Below are 20749 nucleotides of genomic sequence, written 5' to 3'. Positions count from 1 at the left end.
CCATCTGGCGGATCTTGACAGACATCCATGCCGTGTCTTGGCAGATCTTGGCAGACCTTAGCTGCTCTGCTCCGCTAGGAACTCCATGCACTGGCGCCACAGAGGGAACCCAAACACCGTTCATCTAAACACACTGCCCACACTGCCATGACACAGAGCTATATTTAAGTCAGCATAATGTCTCTTTAAATGCTAACAGTGGAGAATTGGCTTTCTGTGCTTTTAACACAATCAATGGTAACGAGCAGTAAACAGTCAACAGTCTCCTGCTGAGTCATGTGTATATGCTGGGTCCTTGTTTCAAAAATCAAGAACTTTCAGCTATAAAATGTTGACTTTAATTTTTTTTTTTTTTTTACAACTCTATGTGTACTCTGAGGTTACAATTAAAATATTACTAGCACAAACAATCCACTTAAATGCAGTATCAACTTTTAAATTTGACTACATATAATTGTCTGATATGTACCACTGCATGGGTGAAACACATTGTATTATGTTGTAGCATCTAAGCAGACTGTTTAACAATGATCATAATATAATATTTACCATTAGAGTACGGACCTGCATCACTCAATGAGGAAACTATTAATATTCACATACACTTATTATGAACAAATACATTGTCATATTCATGAATATCTACATTCATTAATTTCCCTGAATTATTTTGTTCTGTTATTACTTGTGTAACTGTGTGAGAGCATTTTTACTAACTCAAACTTTAATGCCATTGCAGTACAGACCTACATCACTGAATGAAGAAGACATTAGGCTAATATATATTATTTATGAACACACACATTGTCTTGCACATGAATACATAAATTAATTTTCTGTTCTGTTTTACTGGTGTAACTCATGAAAGAATTATAACTGTTAGATATTCATGTATGACACTGTTTCACCCATGTAATTTAGTCTTATGGATATAAGTGAGACGGCCACCTCTCTTTGCAAGACAATCCAACTCTGATGTCATCATGTCTGATGTTAAAATACTCAGCACAGATGAGTTGATCTGTCAGCTGTGATTTGTAACATGACTTGTAGTTTATCCCAGAACAAGTTTGGTTCACACGTGGAACACACATCCTCTGTGCCTTCGCATGTTTCCTTTAGTAAGCCGTAGTTGTCCAGTGTGGATGTAGTGAACTTTTGCTTGAGAGCAGGGTCGCACTGGATGTCATTCATTTTTATATGCGCAACCAGGGGGGCTTTGTCACTGTCGAATGAAAGGGGACAGGACACCAGCTCCATTTCTCGTAACCTGAAAAATGCCGGTTGAACTGGGTGTGGAGTTCTGTGAGAGTAGTGGGACCGTATGTTGTCCACCAACCAGCACCTCTAATGCTCATTAATAAATACTTCATATCTTGTTTGCTTAATCTGTGAAAATACCAAGTGCTTTGAACGAATCAGTCAATAAGTGCATGAAAGTCAATTGCCAGGACATCTGGACAAACACAGAAAATTAAATAAGTATCCAGAAAACTACTACTCAGATTACTTTGACTCTATGAATCAAACGCTTCCTTAAGTCTGGGATTGTATAGGATGTACGTAGGTTAAATAGCACTAGTCTGAACAAGACCCCAAATAATCTTCACAATTTTAAGAATCAAGGAGCAGATTTCTGTGAACTAATTAAGATATTCTTGGGTAAGAAGAAAAAAAGATCATTGAGTTCCTCTGCCAATGCTGAAGAAGTTGCCATTGGTGATGTTTAAGCGATAGCTACAGGCTAGGGCTAGATTTGACATGTCAGCCTAATTAGTGCGATTATCACACAGCTGCACAGGCTGAGAGGATTTGAAGTGGTTTTATCAAAAGGATCATTCTCCCGGGGAATGCCTCATCCCGACAGCATGTGCACTGCCAGATCCATTTCGGTTTGGGATGTGCAGGCACTGTCTGCTCAAATATGCTGCAGATTTGAAAGGGTGAACTCGGAGTGGACAGGTGGAGAGTAGTGGAAGCACAGTGCTGAGTTTTTGCTCAGTGTATTATTGCAAATGAGTAAAGTTGTGAAGTGATTAGATGCATTGTGTTTTCGAAAGGGCCCAGGTACTGCCTCAGACCTCACAACAGACCAGTTTTTGGAAGTCTGGTGGCACATATTCACACCAGCTTACCCCCAAATCATACTCTTAGCCGGCAGAGCATAGAGGGTAAACCAAGTGCAGGTCTAATAATCTTACCAAACAGATTTGTCCACTGATGGTGGGCTAATTAACAGAATTAACTATTGGTGAAATGCCTCAGTTCAGCTAGGGATTTGCCTTTCCTTTCTAATAACATTGGGGCAATTAGGAGTTAAGACCACCAAATTGTGACTGAAAGGTTGCTCTAATCAATATTTTTTATATTCAACAATGAATCAAATGACTATCTGTGTGAAAGGAGTCACATGCGGTGATGAATCCACAAAGAGTGATCACTTCACCTTGCAGTTCCCCTCAGCTTTAAAATCATTTCAGCTCATTGTTTTGGTTTTTCTTCCCAAAGCTTCAATATTTTGGTTCTACCACTTGCAACAGTGTCGTTTAAAAAAGAAAAGCTGGAAAGATCCACTATACTACCTTCCCAGAAAATGTTAGCAAATTAGCATCAGGAGCTGCCTGGTGAACACAATGGATCATTGAGCCAAATATTTTCCAACAGGAGCTGCTGGAGACAAAATCAGAACCAAGAGGTGAGTGAATAATGGACTTACACTCGACAGGTGAACACAAACATGACATTACATATTTCACCATGTCTGCTCGATGTGGGAACAGGCAACTGTTTGCTACAACCAGTTGCCATATCAACTTTAAAGATGCTTATAGCTTGTTCCTGCTGTGACCAAGTTAATATTATCATGTTCTACAGCAATACGTTTTATATTATTAACATGTTTAATCAGGGCAGTTGAAATCACTTAAAAGTAATAAGACAGCACAGTGTTGATGTTTGGCACCTGTTTTTAATATTGCATAACCTCCCTGAAACATAAATGCATCTTTTACCCTCATTCAAAGAACAATAACATATTCTCAGTGAAAGAATTTCTGGTGTCCCTCTCTCTCAATCATCATATTGTACTCCACTACAATACCTCATGTTGCTCACTGACTCAGACACATGCCACTGGCCTTGCACATACACACAAGCATGTTTTTTTTGCCTGGCCTGTTTAACTCCTCCCTCCTGTCTCTGCCCTTGGTTGGGCTGGGGTCTTCAGTGCTCCCCCAGACCATCATGGCCTCTACAAACGCCTCCAGAGTTCCCACCCTCTACCGGCCATGACGTCACAGGTCTGGCTCTGTGACCAGTCGGTGTTTGCCAATCGCCAGGGTCAAGAGCGCAGGGAGAACTGAGAGAGGAGGACCAGGGACGTTTTGCACCACGGCACCCAACACACCTCCACAGTCCATATCACGCCTCCCCGGAACGGGCCTGCTGTGAGCCAAGCGCCCATGGAAGTTCTAAAGGTAAGCCGGCCAGTACACTGCTATACAAGTATGAGCTTTAGTCGTAATGTGAAATGTGGCAATGTTCTGTAGGTGACATGGTGATGGGTACTCTCATGTGGAGCCTTGATTCCACCTATTCCAAACTGGGTTTTACATTTTCCACTTCTTTAAATTACAAATTAAACATGATTATGAACGTTGGCTACATCTCTGTCAGCTCCTGAGAAACAAATACTCTCTAAGAGTGGACTGTGTTAAATCCATAGGGGGGATTATCTCTTGACGGAATTCCTGGTTCCAGCCATTTGGCATTCAACACATTTAATCCTATTTGCTCCACTACACTGACATATTTTCATTCATTTCATTCTTTGTATGACCAAATAGACCCTGAAAACGTGAGAATATAAAGATGAAAATATGTTTTTGTAAGAGAAAGAACACTGCTCTTATCCTCAAAATAACTGGCTTTAAAAACTCTTAGATGTCAATATTAGATAATTAGGATGTGTGTCAGTTTTCACTCGCTCAGGAATTTAAAAGTGTCAGTGATAAAAAAAAAAATCCAACTGTTAGCCACTTGATACTTAGTTGCCTTCCATTTCTGCCAATTATCACAGATATGCATGTGATATCATTTAGTCAATTATGCTCTGCAAGATAAGTGTGACGTTTCTGTAGTTGGGTGATGGAGACCTTCTTTTAAGGTCATCAGTTGTTGACATGTGTGTCATACAATTTTTGTCTTTGACATATCTGTGTGTTTATTGATAGCAGAGTAACCAGTATGGATTTTATTTTGCCAGTTGGTCTAAAAGAGGTTTGCACTTGATAAAGCAAGACAAGTATTTGTGGGAACAATTTGGAGGAACTTTTTCTCATACTTATTTTCATAGTGAGTCCAAACGACCGTCCCAGTTTCCTGGGCAAAACACGTCTTGACAGTTTGAAGCTAACCTGTCTGTGGATTATCAAAGACCCCCCCAAAGCCGTGCAGGCAAGGTAAAATTAGCTTAGAAGTACCAGGCAGAGCTGCTGAACCATGAAAGTCAAAACATAAAGCTCAGATGAGGTTGTCCAAAAGGGGAGGGGACCCTTAATTAGCCAGGTTACCTCTGACCCCAGTCAGAATGAAGTGAAAAACCAGTTCAGGGATCAAGACAAAGGCAAGTAGAGTTTTATCACACACTAAACTCATAAGTCAGCAACAAATACTCATTTGAATCTTGAGCTCATTGAAGGAAAACAATATGGCATGGTGCAAGCTAATCTAAAAATAAGCAAACATCAGCCACAACAGTACTGTATTAGTATTAAAGCCGCATTAGCCATTACACCTGCCAGCCTCTGAACACCCACACAGGTGATTTCAGTTATTCTGGCTGAATAGACTTTGCTCAGGTTGATGCTGGGCCGGAGCTTTGATGGGGATTTATTAGATCACAAATTCGTTCTACCCTTGAGAATGATAAAGCTTTCATTTGTATCGCCCCAACCAGTGCAACAGCACTAACAGGGGACTCAGGAAGATGTCACTCAATCAGTCTAACCACACCCACACAGTCCTGGGAAGAGGTCCAATCAGCTATCAATCCAACGTACTGTGCTATGCTGAAAAGTGGCTCATGCTAATTCTTGGTGACAATAAACTGTAAAAGTATGGACAAAGCTTCCGATGGAAGTTTGCAGATTTTTTTTACTGCCGTACGCAGATAAATGGCGGCAGAGGTCTGTTTACCTGCCAGTAAATCTTCTCTGGATGACTAGCTTCAGAAGGGTTGACAACTTTCCACCTTTTAGTGTTTAGCTTAGCGCAGCGCCATTGCAACCATAAACAACCATGGCTTGGCCGCGTCATCCTCCCCAGCTCCACCCTCTCAAAAATCGTCACATCCGGTTGCAAAAAACCAAGATGGCGAAGCCCATAGGCCTATCACCAAACTCAAGTCTTCAAAACGTCCACAAACCAATGGGCAGTGTCACAGATGCTATGTACACTATGTTTACAGTTTATATTGGTGACTAAACCATACAGTGACGTTAAGGTTATAGCAATGTTCAGCACACTTATCAAGTTATTTTTAGTATGATTGTTTTGACCATGGTTAACAGCACCGGGATACCCCACAATTAAATTCAACACGTAATGTTAGCTGTATAGATAGATGACTAATCTAATCTAATCTAACAAACTCCAGCGCCCGGTGCTAACAACGCTAGCATTGTTTTGCCAGACCTTCCTCTACAGCACTGCGGAAAAGGGTTTGGCTATTCCACAAAGCAATCCGGGATGGGAGAAAAACGTGTTCTGGTTTATTGGCATCTTTAGACCAATCACAATTGTCTTGGGTGGTGCTAAGCGCCAAGCGGAGCCATGATGCGGCTACAAAATAGCCTCGGGAAGGAACTGGTTTTGGTGGAACATGTGTACTTTCAAAGGTTGTTTCAGTTGTGCAACAGAAAACCCAGATTGGACAGATAGTCTAGCTAGCTGTCTGGATTTACCCTGCAGAGATCTGAGCAGCAGTTAATCACAGTCCTCATAATTCGACCGGAGGAAATTTTAACACAAAGAAAGTGCAAGGTAACGGGATATCCAAAAAGAGTGACATCCGGTGGAATTTCCAGCAGAACAAGAGCAATCCTGGAAGTGGAAAGTCATGGATATAGACTATAACGAAGCTAATGGCAATAACAAAAAGTTTAATGATCCGTCATGGAACAGACCATATTAGACCCCAGGAGCTGGCACATCGGGCTGAAATCGATCGGTGATTAACAATGAAGACAATAACTGTCATGACCAAATGCAACTTCACGACGTTATCAAAAGTCTGTGTTTACATACATCCATTGTTTCGATTAAGAGACCCCTAGCAGCAGAAAATGACATATTGTAAGCTATGTTTAACAGGCAAAAGCTGTAAGTGAAAAAGGCTATATGTAATGAAAATGTTGAATTAAAACTGTTATGCAGTATAAAAGCCATAATTTTAATGATGTTTTTTACTGTCTTTTTTGAGGGAGGTGTCTTGTTTCTGTATTTGGGGTTCTTGTTTGTGTATACAGTATACAGTTTTTCAAAAACTCAGACCATAGAATTGATCTATTCCCTAAATGTTCCTCCTGAATTGTGTCTTTAAATTGCTTAAAGAATGGGATCGAAGACAATCATATTATCTAATGGCCCAGAAAATCCCTGATTCAACTCCACGTGCAGACAAAATCACCAGATTCAACTCCACATGCAGACATTCGTGGCTTACACTGACCTTTTCCTCAAACTCCAGGCACATTGAGCTGAATAATGCTACATCTTTGTGCTCTTTGATTATTAGGGATAGACTCTGAGGTCTCAAACTTGGCTAAGAGAGCCTTTTGTTTATTAAACTCATCAGAGTATACCTAGAGCTCTGTTCTCATTTTTAGTAGCCAGTAGATTCTTCAAGATAAGCTTTTCAAAAAGTAGGACATGTCTGCACAAGTTCCAAAATACTTCACTTCATCTGCAGAATATGGTAGTGCTTGACTTTGTGATATTTTCCCCTGCTGCTCAGTGAACACACAGTATCTTGTTTGACTGTTTGACTGTTCAACTCAGAAAGCTTAGCTGATTGCATAGCCCCTCACCAGGCATCATAACAAGGCTCTGTGTGTTTATGTTGCTGCTAAATTAAACTTCATTGTTTGTCACTTAAGCAAGTGCATGTTCATAATCCCATACAGACTGGACAATGTGCGTCGTTCTTAGAAGAGGATGTTATGTTCTTGCTAATGTTACCCTGTAGCCACGGGGTAAGAGCAGAGAAGACATCTCTTTGTCCCAGGCTCCTCCTCTTGATGAAGTAGCCCGTCTGCTGTAGCTGCTATGTGCTATAGAGAATTGCTACTAAGGGCATTAGGCAAGAGAGCTAAATCTACTTCCTCCAGGCAATGGGGGAACTCAGTTCATGCAGTCCTTGTTTAACTGAAATTCCCTTTTATTATCACAGCCTGAATGTTGCATGTTAACAACCAGCTCATGGATCACGCTCCTAATCTCCTAAAATTTCACTCTCCCCCCTCTCCCCTGTCTCATCCCTTTTGGGATTCTCTAATGAAGTAAAAGTGCTGGTGAACGCTGCCATCAAATTCACCCCCTGGTCACTACTACGTTGTCTGCTTCCACCCTAACCAAGCACATTCTGTAACTCCAACCTTCCTGATAAGGAAGACGACAAAAAGGGAAAACAGCTCTCTCCTACCCCAGGTGGCGAGACTGATAAGGCCAGCAAGGTCAACAAAAGTTTGCCTCATCGGGGCGCCTGGGAAGCTCACCTGGTTGAGCGTGCACCCCATTTACAGAGGCTCAGTTCTTCAGGGTTCAGCCCTTTGCTGCATGTCCATCCCCCTCCCTTTCCTGTCTTAATCTGTCCTATAAATAAAGGCAATAAAAGCCAAAAAAAATGATCTTTAAAAAAAGTTTGCCTCATCAGTCTCCCTCCCCTCTCATCTTAGGGATATCTAATGGAAGTATTGACAACCAAAGATTTAAGAGCACAAAGGAAATTATAGCGCTCATTTTGAAAGTGCACAGGCACCGATGATTTGCAAGAGGAATTATACAACTACATCAATTTTACCTGGAAGTGAAGGGTCATCCTGTTAGACCCTACCTTCGACTTTTAAAATAAAAGCTGGAACAGTGGCAAATTTTAAACACCAGGTGGAGACAAAGAGCAGTATTTGGTGTCTATTATCTTAAAAATCAAAACGCGACAACAAAAAATGGCTAAATACACTTTCAACTTGTTGCCAACTGATCTAGACGTTATAGCAGAGTAACTGTGATCAGTGTTGGGAAGGATACTTTCAAAATGTATTCCGTTACAGAATACAGAATACATGCCCAAAAATGTAATTTGTAACGTATTCCGTTACATTACTCAATCTGAGTAACATATTCTGAATACTTGGATTACTGGTATTGGTAAAATGTAGTGGTGCTGGTACTGCGTACCGGTGAGTACCGGCCCACTTTGAGCACTGACTGTGACAATGAAATTAATAGACGCTCCAGCGCTGTGGAGATCGGTCTGGCAATCAGTACTACTCACTACTACCAAATGGTAATGGCTCACACCCAAATTCCATTATCAAATTCCACAATCAACATTAAGACAAAATCGGCCTACTATTACCTTTAGAATATATCAAGAATTAAAGGACTTATGTCAGGACATGGTCTTTACAGGTGTCAGATCAGACTGATGCAGCTGATTCACAACGCTGCTGTTAGACCGGGAGAGTGGATCACATTAGTCCAGTTTTACAATCTACACACTGGCTTTCTGTCTGTCAAACAAATATAACCCTTGTTTTGTCCTCCCAGGTCAAAATTGTCTGTTTCGCCTGTTTATAAAGCATAACGTATAAATTATCATTGTCATTACAATTTTGTGTTACCCTTTCTAAGTCAACTTCATTTCAACTTATTACTACTAGTTTTATACCTATATTATACCTATTTTTTGTAGTAAAAAAACCTAGAAATTATGAATTATTTGGACTAATAATTAAGATAAGAGGAACGTATGTTGATTGGTTATCACAGCCTGTTTCGTGTATGTAACCATCCATGATACTTTTGGGCAATTTTGTAAAAAGAAACCCACATTTTTTATATAGAAACTTGGAAACTGGGTCAAATTTGACCCGAGGACAACATGAGGGTAAAAAAACCACTACTGGTATATAAAGCACTGAATGGTTTATTTCTGTATTTGATCTGCTTCTCTGTTATGAACTCTCCAGACCTCTCAGCTGGTCTGGTTCAGGTCTGCTTACTGTCCCCGGAGTCCAAACTAAATACTGAGAAGTGAGGTATCGAGGTGTCCACCACACCTCCCTCTCCCACGTTGTTACAGCAAAGGATGAGTGAGATCTGAACAAATTAGAGTACAATCATGCTCTTTGGGAAATATGAACTGATATCCTCTCACACACCTCTAATGATATACTCTGTTACTATGACCCACAAGCTAACATGTGGGTTTATAGGATGGGCCTGGTTGGCTAGTGTCACAGCAAATTAAATTTGAATGGATATATGCACAATATCCCAGAGTTCCAGATGAGTAATCAAGGGGTGATTACCCATGAAGCTCACTGGTAGGTCACCTGGTTGAGCGTGCACTCCATGTACGAAGGCTCAGTCCTTACTACAGTGGTCCAGGTTCGATTCTGGACCTTTGCTGCATGTCATCCCCCTGTATAGCCCACCTTTCATGTCTTCAGAGATGAGTAATCAAAAATATTTTAATTATAAATAAAAAAAATTGTTATTAATAATTATTATTTATAAAATTTGACCTTTTATCACCAAAATACTGTGGACTTACATTTAATTTCACGTGTATTTTTATGGTCCTTGTATTGTGAACCTTGCTTTAGGTTACCCCCTTTCATGTTCACTGTCCCCATCGTAATCCCAAAATGTATAGTTTTACGGAAAAAATATGAACACACAATATTGAATACTACTGGCATTAGTATGAACAAACTAATGCCACCTTCAGCCACTCTCAACATGGCCTTTCCAAGCTTTATATTAGATATAAACAATGCACTTCATTATTTAAAACCTGGAGCTACCTACGTAAACCTCATAATCAACGCTATGCTCATGTTTTCTCAAATGAATTCCTACAGCACCATGAAATCAACTGAAATTGATCAATATCAGTGAATATAAAGATTCACATTTCATCATTAATAGAAGATAAGAATAAAAGTCATTAAAGGGTAATATTTAAATATCCCTTTGTTTCACCAGAGGTCTGATTAATATGGTTATCTGTTACATATTATTTATTTCATGTGGTACTAACTATCCACTCATCCACTTTGCACTTTTTAAGTTGCCGTTGATGTGATTTAAAAACAAAGACTTAGCTCTAGTGTAGTTATCTCCTTAACTTTCAGCTCACACTAAATGCTTAGCATCCTCCTTTGACAAAATGCCCCCAAGTGTGGCTGGTTACCAAGGCAGTACGAAACAGATTAGAGCTGGCTGAGAGAAATGAATGGATCTGTTTCTTTTCAGGGGTCAAGTAGTGACGACTATCTCTCCAAATGTTACTGGTCCTCAAGGCGTCTAAAACATAGACCCATGTGCTCTCCTTGAGAAGGTAATAAACCTCCGTCTCACAAAGACTCTATGAATAAAGTGAGAGCTTGGCTTGCTGTAGGGATAAATGAAATACATCCCTTGTTGATAGTTCCTTCTCAATGCCAAAGGTTTGGCTGAAGGAAAAGGCCACTCTGCGGAGGGGATACAAAGAAACGCTCTACTATGAGTTTACAAAGAATGCTTTCTCTGTTTTATCATATAAGGCTCTGTCCAGCCAGAGGGCACTTCCTCTGTGTTTTTGTTCACCTCTCCAGCTCCTAGTGAGTTTCTAATCCAGACAAAGACGCGATGCTCTGTGCTCCAGCAGCGTTACACGAGATGCGGCGGCAGACGTTTGCTTTCGTTAGCTGCACGACTGATAGTGCTTCATCACATGTGAGGATCCTGAGAAGCATCTTCATTTCTGAGATAAATGTTTGACTCCGGGGGTTGGTTTACTATTTAACATCATGATAAAAATCTAGCTTTCAGCTCAGTGCATTGTGTTTTTCTTATGTGTGCTTTGCTTGTACAGAGTCACATCATTGTCGATTGTGACAAAATGTAAGTTGTGTAAATAATTGATGCTTCAGTATTCCTTGGACCAAAACATTTTATGCACTTCAGTTGAGTGCATTCATAATGTGCTGCACTGTGGCATTATACTCAACAGTTTTTATAAATTATCCAAAGTCCAAATTTTAAAAGAATTTGGCGTGACGTCGATGTTATTCCTCTGTGGAGTATTAGTCACAGCCTAAAAAGCTACACATTATTTTGCTGGTGGCACAAAGCATGCACACAACTTATCCAATGCAGCTGTGAGACTTGGACAAATAAGTCATTATGATGAAATGCCCTAAATTAACATTTGAAATAAACACAGATGACAGGTGATGATTTTGAAATGGACATTGTCTCTTTAACCCTTAAATGCAATTTGTACTGAAAAGTAATTTGATGTTATACTGTACGTCTTATCAAATTTGACTTAAAAAATATTTAGCTATATTTGATAAAATATATCGTATCTAATGTGTTATTGCTATGAGCGGCCGCAAAGCATTTTTTGTGAATTTGCCCATGAATGTACAAAATGGAAGTGAAATGATTGGTTTGGGCCATGCTTGGTTAATCCCCTTTTATTCCCATTATACTCCCAAATGTGATTAATTATTTCCTTTCACTTAATAGACACACTGACATTTAGATTTTTGTAGAGCAAAGAGAGCTGTAAAACACTTGATATCGTTTCCCCACATTAACACTGAAGCTGCCACAACACAATGCGTATAACAACAGTGTGTCATCGTGGTTAGTCATTACTAGACGTGAGCTAGAAGGACCTGTAAGCCAGAGTTGGGAAAGGGTAACAGTACAATTATTTTGTGGCTGAACACTGCTTATGCAGGACCCCCCCCCCACCCACCCCAACCCCTGCTGGCAACAGAAAACTTCCTTTGGTGCCTAAAGTTCTTAACAGAGAAACTCAACAAGAACTTTAGATAATGGTGCCGTTTTCATGTTTTCACACTTGATTCTAAACTGCAATGCCATTTTGTGATGACACGTAAAGCTATAAACACATGTAGAATGTTGTGTTCTTTTTGCCTACCATTGAACTCCTCTTTACATTGCCCCATTAAACTTGATATATTCTTCCAAGCTGACTTACTTTAAAGTGTCATACTGGCCAACTGAGTTGGCCTTTTTATTGGGATAAAGTTGACTGTTTTATGAGGATGCCATTGTGCACGTTACGCTGCTTTTGAAGAGAACCATATGATATGATGGGTCATGATCCCACCAATCTGATTCCAACAGTGCTACAGTTCTATGATGCATCTCTGGCCACAACATTTTTTAAAAGTCAATCACCACACCCTCTGGGCTCCTTCCAGTGCACCATTGACTGTGCTTGGTGCCATGATTGACTGATTCACAAAAATAAAGGCTATTAAAAGCTTTGGAAGAGACAAACTCTTTGACTGCTGCTCTATTTATACCAGGATTGATATCCAATGCTTTCCAATACAGAAGGAGTGGACCTAAGCTGGACAAAAGAACATCTTAAGAGTCAAAATCCATACATTGCCATTAAGTCTGAAAATTAAAGCTGTTCACCTTCTTTACCCTGCAAATGTAACTGCATAGCAAATGTGACGGCTAAACGTACAAGAAGTAATTTTCTGCCGCTAGTCTCTCAATCAAAGCCATGGATGTAAACACAGAGTTTTGATGACGTTGTGAAGTTGCATGGTATCTTTATGGGAGTTGTTTCATTGTAAACCACCATTACCGATTTAAATGTATCTGTTCACGGACAAGGTTAATCTATTAAAGTTGTATTCACATCAAGTTTAGTAATGTTTATTCATGTCATTTTAAATGATATAGCTGCAGTTTTTCCACATAATTACTGATTTGATTAGCTGACTGGTTAGCGAGCATGCAAGCTAATATGAGATAGCAGCTAAAGGCACAATATCACAATCAAATAATAAAAGTAAAAAATAAAATTAAAGTGTTTTAACGTTAGCCCACTCCCCCCAGGAGCTGAGAGACTTATTTTGCTGGGGTTGCACGCTCTCATCCTGACTGAAGTCTCTTAGCGGTGGGGAGTGAGGCAGACGGACCAGACTGCATTAGCTGGCTGTCTTAGTAGTAGATTAGTCGACTAGATACAACTAATGTAACGTGACAAATGTAATCAAGGGTTAGCCCAGCGCTGTTAATCAGGGTTAAAACAGTCATACTATATGGCATGTTGAACGTTGTTGTAACTCTATAACATTATGATACAGTTTAGCAACGAAGCATTAGCATGAGCCACTTGTCAACGTAGCACATAATAGTAAACTGGATGGATATCGGATCACCATTAGGTACTGACAATGTAGCAGCTACTCTTCCTGGGGTCCACAATCCCATGGTTTTGAACATTGTTTGAAACATTTGGGATAATGTAAGCTCACAACAAAAATATATATATAACATTTACGTATAGTCGTTTTCAGATGTTATTGCAGAAATATTACATATTATATCTTTAAATGTACACTACTTAAACTCAAATCCCAAAAATTCATAATGAATTCATGCACTGATATGGTTAGTTTGTAGTCAAACAATGGTGTCAATTGTGATCCTGATGCTCAGAACAAATAATGTTTTATACCATATGAGCAGAACTAAAGATTAAACGTTAGTTGGCCTGAAGCAAGCTTCAGTTTGCAGGCTACTGGCCAATCAGTAAAAAGGCTCCTTTGTGAGCCGAAGGTGGTGACGTCAAATGGGCTCAATAAAGACATAAATTCATAGTTAAACTGGAACAACACATCAGTGGGAGGATGAGTCTTGGTGTCCTCCTCCATTTCTTAACTTGCATAACAAATGAGCTGTAAACCTTGGATAAATTAAGCAGGACTAGTGAGCGCTCTCAGATTTGCACATGCTAGCTGGCTGTCCACCGTGAAGGCTAACAAGATAAAGGGATTATGTACTGTGTGTAGATTATTTATATCAATTAATACTCAAATAACATGTTGGAAATGCTTGAATACAGCCACTATCAGGTGAGATGGGTTGATTTTTTGTCTTTAAAAAAAATGGACGGATGGACTGAAATAGAGCCTGCAGATAAAGCTAATATTTAATTATTTTCTTGTGGTTGAAATAGGATTTATTTTGACTGTATTTAATGAGACTGTGCCATTTTCCCTCTCTACAGTGTTATCTACACTTGCTAAACACAGTTCAGAACTGTTGGTGCTACGGGAACTAAACAGTATGGCAGAAAAGCTAATGCCTGCTAAACAGTTGTTATATTGCTGTATGATTTGCTGAGGTGCTGCATTAAAATGTAACTGGTCATATATCTGTGAAACAACTGCAGCAACTACTGTCTGGAGTAAATAAAGTCGACCAGTGGCAGGGTACAGTATTCCAAAGCAAGCCTACAATCGGCCTAGGGAAGTTGGCTTATAAAATGGTGTTTTCAGTTTTCATTGATCGGCATAATACATGTAATTAGTAATTTAACTGCTACACAGCAGTACAACTTGGCTCCTTGTGGTTACTTTGCACAGTAAACTAAGCTCAGGGTTTAATATCTTTGGATTCACAGGTTTTACTCATTATAATTGTACTGTCATCACTTGGCTGAAATAATTTTTCAAATGAAAAGGCCAAATGCTATTTCACATTTTCCTTTAAATATGACCTATTTTGACAAATCATAATTTATGCTTATTAATTTATGTATGAACTAGCTATTTTTTTTACCAATCCACAATACAAAAAGCATATACTAGACTTGATAAAAGAATGAATCCAAAATCCCAGTATGTAATGTATATGTCTTGCTCATGTAGGTGCAGGCCCACCTGGAGAATCCCACCAAATACCACATCCAGCAGGCTCAGAGGCAGCAGGTGAGGCAGTATCTGTCCACCAGCCTGGTGGGTAAAGTCGGCAGCCAGTGCCCCAGCCAGCCCCCCGAGCACGGCATGCCACCCGGGCCTGGCAGCAGCGCCCCCAACAGTCCCATGGCCCTGCTCACACTCAGCTCCAACTGTGAGAAAGAGGTACGCCTGCTCATTACCGAAAACTTTTGCTTTCATTACATCCAGATACCCTTATGAACTGTGATTATGAAATTGAATGCGTGTTTGTGCCATACAGATGGATGATGTCATTGATGATATTATTAGCTTGGAGTCAAGTTACAATGAAGATGTTCTTGGACTTATGGATCCAGGACTCCAAATGAACAACCCGGTAATGTTTGGCATTTGAAGTCTTTATTAGGTTATGGAAAACTATTAGTGTTGATATATACGTCTTTGAATTGAATTTAAATAAAAGACATAGTTGTTCTTTTAAAGCATGCATTATAATTTCATGTCTTCAATACTCTGTAGCTCCCTGTGTCTGAAAACCTTCTTGATGTGTACGGCAACCAAGGACTTCCACTCCCGGGCCTCGCCATCAGCAACTCCTGTCCATCCAACATTAAGAGAAAATACACAGGTAAACTACTGAGAAACATCTTTCACACACAGTATCAGTATTTATTCTGTTTTACTGTTGATTTACTATACTGTAGATATCATTTCGCTTGAATTGAGGTGGGTACAATAAGTGCTGTAAAATCTGACTGGGAAATCATTTGACTATCAATTTAGTACACTTTCTGTGACTGACTCTTAGCAAGTACACCTCGCTTGATCTGATAGTCCAATGTGATTAAAGTACGCACTGAGAAAAATGTGTAAGGTCTATTTATCTAAGATCTGATACAGTTTTATACTGTAACTTATTTTGTTCATGACTAAATCCTAATCAATGTGAAATTAATAGAATGTAAAAGGTGAAAGCATGACTTAGGCCAATGTCAATAATTGTGTGCAATTTGGCAATGCGCAATATACTATGAAATCAATTGTTTGCCAAATAATTACTCCAGCTCCTGGCATGAAGCAAGTACTGGACAAGCATGAATCCTGTGGCCTGTATGAAAACTATCAAAGGCCAGAGGGCTTTCCAGTAGGTAAGCAAAGCAACATGAAGAAAGTATAAGAGATGATGTTTTGTAAACTGTAAAAGCTGTTTTCAATCTGATTTACAGAAACTGTTCTATAGAAAGTGGTTTGTGTATGACTAAATCGCACACAATACAGTTAACACAGTTAATTAACATGACTTTAACTTTATTTAACATGTGAATAATGTCTTATTGGATGTGATTATCGAGCATAGCACGGTAAATTAAAGGATTTCAAATGTTCTAGCAGACAAATTAACATATTTACTGTGGAATATTAACATGTGATGCCAGTTAGTGACCCTTATTAAACAATGGCATTTTCTCAAACACTGACATTCACTTTTCTCTTTGCTTCATAGAGGCTGAAGTCCGTGCTCTTGCTAAAGAGAGACAGAAAAAAGACAACCACAACTTAAGTGAGTCAATCACAACAGAATCATCAGAATTTTTCTAATTGTTTTAATGATTGTCTCAATGGTCATGTAAGTTAGTTCTATGGCAAAATGGCAAGTTACAGTTATGAAATATCACTTTCAACTTTCATTCTAACTACTGTTAGTTGTTTTTTTTCTTTTTAATTGTATTTCCAATTATTCAGAATAATTTCACAAAAAAAGCAGGGAAAAAAAACCACTTGATTTATTTGTTCATGTTTTTTTATGACCTATAATTGAACTTTCAAAGACTTTACAAGGCTGCTGTACTTATCCTATTTGACAAATTCTAGTTGAACGAAGACGGAGATTCAACATCAACGATCGCATCAAAGAACTGGGAACCTTGATACCCAAGTCAAACGATCCGTAAGTAGGTTTTGTATATATTTGTGCTAATGAGTGCATGTGCTATCCAGCTGTGCTATCTGTCTATTCATTAACTTCATTTTTAACATCCTCCTCTTTAACATCCAAGTGTCTTTAAGATTTAATAACTTATATGCTCAGAGGGGCCGTAAAGAATCCTGTGCTGTTTTGGTCAGCTGGTCAGCTGATTCTGACTGTAGACCTTTGTCTCCTGTATACCCCAGAGACATGCGCTGGAATAAGGGCACCATTCTCAAAGCCTCAGTGGACTATATCAGGAGGCTACAGCGGGAGCAGCAGAGAGCCAAGGAGCTTGAGTGCAGACAGAGGAAGCTCGAGCACGGAAGCCGCCATCTAATGCTTCGTATACAGGTTGGTCATTCATCTTTGGTGGAACAAACATTACAGTAAACTGCACGCTACTTTACTCATACAAACAGTATTGGCATATAAGGGTATTTTATTCTTCTATTCATCTACAAGGGGCTAATGTTAGCAGTGGTAGTTAGGTGTATAATGTCACATTCATTTTATGTGGCTAGTACATTGCTTAAAAGAGCTCAACAATTATTAGATGGATTGGCGTGAAATTTGGTACACACAATCATGTTCCCCACATGATGAATTGTAATAACTTTGGTGATCCTGTATAGCATTAAACTATATCCTCAACGTTCCACTTCCGGGATTGCTCCGTTGCTGCTGGAAAATCCACTGGATTTCACTCTTTTGAGGACAATGGTTAACTGCTCCTCAGATCTCTGCAGGGTAAATCCAGACAGCTAGCTAGACTATCTGTCCTATCTGAGTTTTCTGTTGAATGACTGAAACAACTATACACATGTTCCACCAAAACAAGTTCCTTCCCGAAGCTATTTTGCAGCAGCACCGTGGCTCCACTCGGCTCTTATTGTGATTGGTTTAAAGAAATTCCAATAAACCAAGGCACATTTTTCTTTCCATCCCAGAATGCTGTGTGGACTCGCCAGACCCTCCTCCGCAGCGTTGTGGAGGAAGGTCTGGCAAAGCGAGACTAGTATAGCATCAACGTCAGGTCAACATTTCAATTTATTAAATTTTTTGTGCACTTTTAGTGCTAATTAGCCAATGTTAGCATGCTAACACACGAAACTAAGATGGTGAACATGGTAAACATAATACCTGCCACACATCAGCAATTAAGCATTGACTCAGGTGAGCATATTAGCATGCTCATGTTAGCATTTAGCTCACAGGACTCACAGAGCCGCTAGAATTGCAGATACAAATCTTTCCCAGTATAGCATTAAGTTTATTAAATCATGTTTTTTATATAATCATCTAGGAGTTGGAGATCCAGGCCCGTGCTCATGGTCTTACAGTGGTTCCATCCTCATCTGTCTGTACATCAGATTTGATTGGCCGAGCCATTAAACAAGAACCCGCCCTCGGCGACTGCCCAGCAGACCTCTACCAGCACAGCTTGGCTCCTGACATGTCACCTCCGACCACACTGGACCTCAACAACGGCACCATCACCTTTGACCAGATTCCTGCAGACGCCGGGGATCCTGATCGCTATGGAACCTCCAGGACCTGTAAAATTAAGGAATTTGTAAGGGACACCCTGTCGCCAAAATCCACAAGTGATCCCCTGCTGTCCTCAATGTCCCCAGATGGCTCCAACAACGGTAGCAGCCTGCACAGTTCCAGCTCTAGTATGGATGAGAAGGAGCATGGCTGTTAGCATACAGACACTTTCTATCTGTAGCATCCCATCAATGAGGCACTCACCTTATAGTGACTTAAAGAATTCACAAGCCTAAGTGAATAAACTCTATTTTTATCTTGATTCCATTCCTTTTACTTTTTGCCCATTTATTGCTGAACTGTAATGTTCAAACACTGTATGTTAATGTGCCTGAGGTATTTCAGTTCCTCGATTTTACACAATATTTTTACATTCTTGAAGATCTTGATGCTGTATAGATGGGCAGTTGACAAATATATACAAGGTGACAAATATGTTGTCATAGACTGGCCAACTGAATGATTTAACAGTTTATTTTTGTCTTTTTTAAAATTAAAGTTTTAATATTTGTCCCATATATACTCTGTATTGAACTGTCCATGGCAAAAGAGATAACAAACATATGTGAAAATGTTTTGGTCGAAAAAAATGCGAAAAGGTTTAGTGTAATGCTCAAATTGATTATGTTCTTGTAGACATGAATATTAGATTTCTGTCTTAAACTTGTGATTGTTCCGTTGCAAGAACATGCACAACATATATAAAAAAGGTTTTTAAATATTAAAGGATCAAGTATTGCATATTATTGCAAACTATTTATTGTTTCTAAACATATTTAAATGTAATTGTTATATCATGTGCTCTTAATGTACTCTGAAGAAAATAACAAATCAAACATTGACCACGTTATTATTATCATTTATTTATTATATATTCTTTATTTTATCCAGTGAGAGCTCATTTTGTTTTAATGAGATTTAGAGATTTATACTAGTGGTTCACAGATTGGTTTTCTCTGAGGGACTTTTATTTATTTGTATTTGTAACGGCCCACAAAAACATGATATTCCTATTCTAACATGATTTATGTACAAATGTTAATGACGATGACGAAGGCATAAGACATAACAATAAGTTGTCTGTGACAATATTGGGTGAATAGGGTAAAATGACCTTATATTGATAATGTGCTATAGTATTTTTAATGAGTCCTGGCGTGATACATCATAATACTTTCTTTATAATTAATGTAAAATAAAATTGAAAAATAAATAAACTAAAATGTGGTTTGCTAACAAGGGTTCACGGCAGCCTTTGACCAAACATGTAATTGCTTTGTAGGCACTGATCAACTACTGATTTAATCTTTATCTTGCATAACTCAGAGCTAAAGAGATACATACATAGGGAAATCTTTTTTGATGTTTGGACAGAACTGGTTTATACCATATGAGGCATTTTTGTTAATGTTTGTTATCTCTTGCCAATGTTGTAAATAAATAAAACACTTGAGATACTGTATAAAGGGCCAACATTTACTTTGGAATTCTTGTGTGTGTGTGTGTGTGTGTGTGTGTGTGTGTGTGTGTGTGTGTGTGTGATCAGTGGCGGAATGTTACTAATGTTTACATTTATTCAAGTACTGTACTTAAGTACAAATTTAAGGTACTTGAACTTTACTTGAGTCTTTTCTTTTCATACCACTTTCTACTACTCCGCTACATTTCACAGAGAAATACTCCACTACATTAATCTGACAGCTTTAGTTACCATTTTATAAAACAGTTTATAAAATATGTTTTATTCTTAATTAAACTACCCGACAATATCACAGCTCATATGAAACCTTGAGAAACACAACCAGGCCTTCTCCTTTGAGCTACAGTGGCTGTAAGTGTTATAAATAAAGGATGATTATTGGGCTTATGTTTGTTAGGACTCTAAATGAATGCTAAAGTTGCTATTCAAGAATTTGGAAATAACCAAAATGTTTAGTAACACCTTAGCAATTAAAACTTCATGAAAGGCAGTGTGTCAGACTGTGGGTTTGTCAGCAGGTCATGGAAATATTTTGCCCTGTAGCAAGATTTCTTTTACTTACATAATGTTATTCACTTATTCTTACAGGCGGTAGGTTGTGAGTTCTAAATTTTGGGTGAAAGTTAATGAAAGTAAGAAGGATGTCAATATGTACATGTGTGAGTCTACTATATTACTTAAACATGCACATGGTTTGATAAATGGTAAACATCTTTAATGGGGCATACTTACAAGAATGTT

General features: G+C 38.9%; 1 protein-coding gene across 5 annotated transcripts; it reads left to right on the top strand.

The window, feature by feature from the left end:
* Window positions 1-14150: 14150 nt before the first annotated feature.
* On the top strand, window positions 14151-18685 carry mitfa (melanocyte inducing transcription factor a). 5 transcript variants are annotated; one of them, XM_078247362.1, is made up of 9 exons: window positions 14151-14183; window positions 14982-15194; window positions 15292-15387; window positions 15531-15588; window positions 16067-16159; window positions 16516-16572; window positions 16884-16959; window positions 17184-17331; window positions 18284-18685. In XM_078247362.1, the coding sequence occupies exons 1-9, from the start codon at window positions 14151-14153 to the stop codon at window positions 18683-18685; spliced, it is 1176 nt and encodes a 391-aa protein (XP_078103488.1). The 5 variants fall into 5 exon arrangements, with proteins under 5 accessions (XP_078103488.1, XP_078103487.1, XP_078103486.1 ...); XM_078247361.1 differs by having other exon boundaries at window positions 15531-15639; window positions 16076-16159; XM_078247360.1 differs by having other exon boundaries at window positions 15531-15639.
* Window positions 18686-20749: the final 2064 nt, after the last annotated feature.

This window comes from Sander vitreus, chromosome 4 (genome assembly GCF_031162955.1).
Source record: "Sander vitreus isolate 19-12246 chromosome 4, sanVit1, whole genome shotgun sequence".
Taxonomy (NCBI): domain Eukaryota; kingdom Metazoa; phylum Chordata; class Actinopteri; order Perciformes; family Percidae; genus Sander; species Sander vitreus.
The sequence above is the reverse complement of the archived record's forward strand: the minus strand, read 5'-3'. Positions and strand labels throughout refer to the sequence as shown.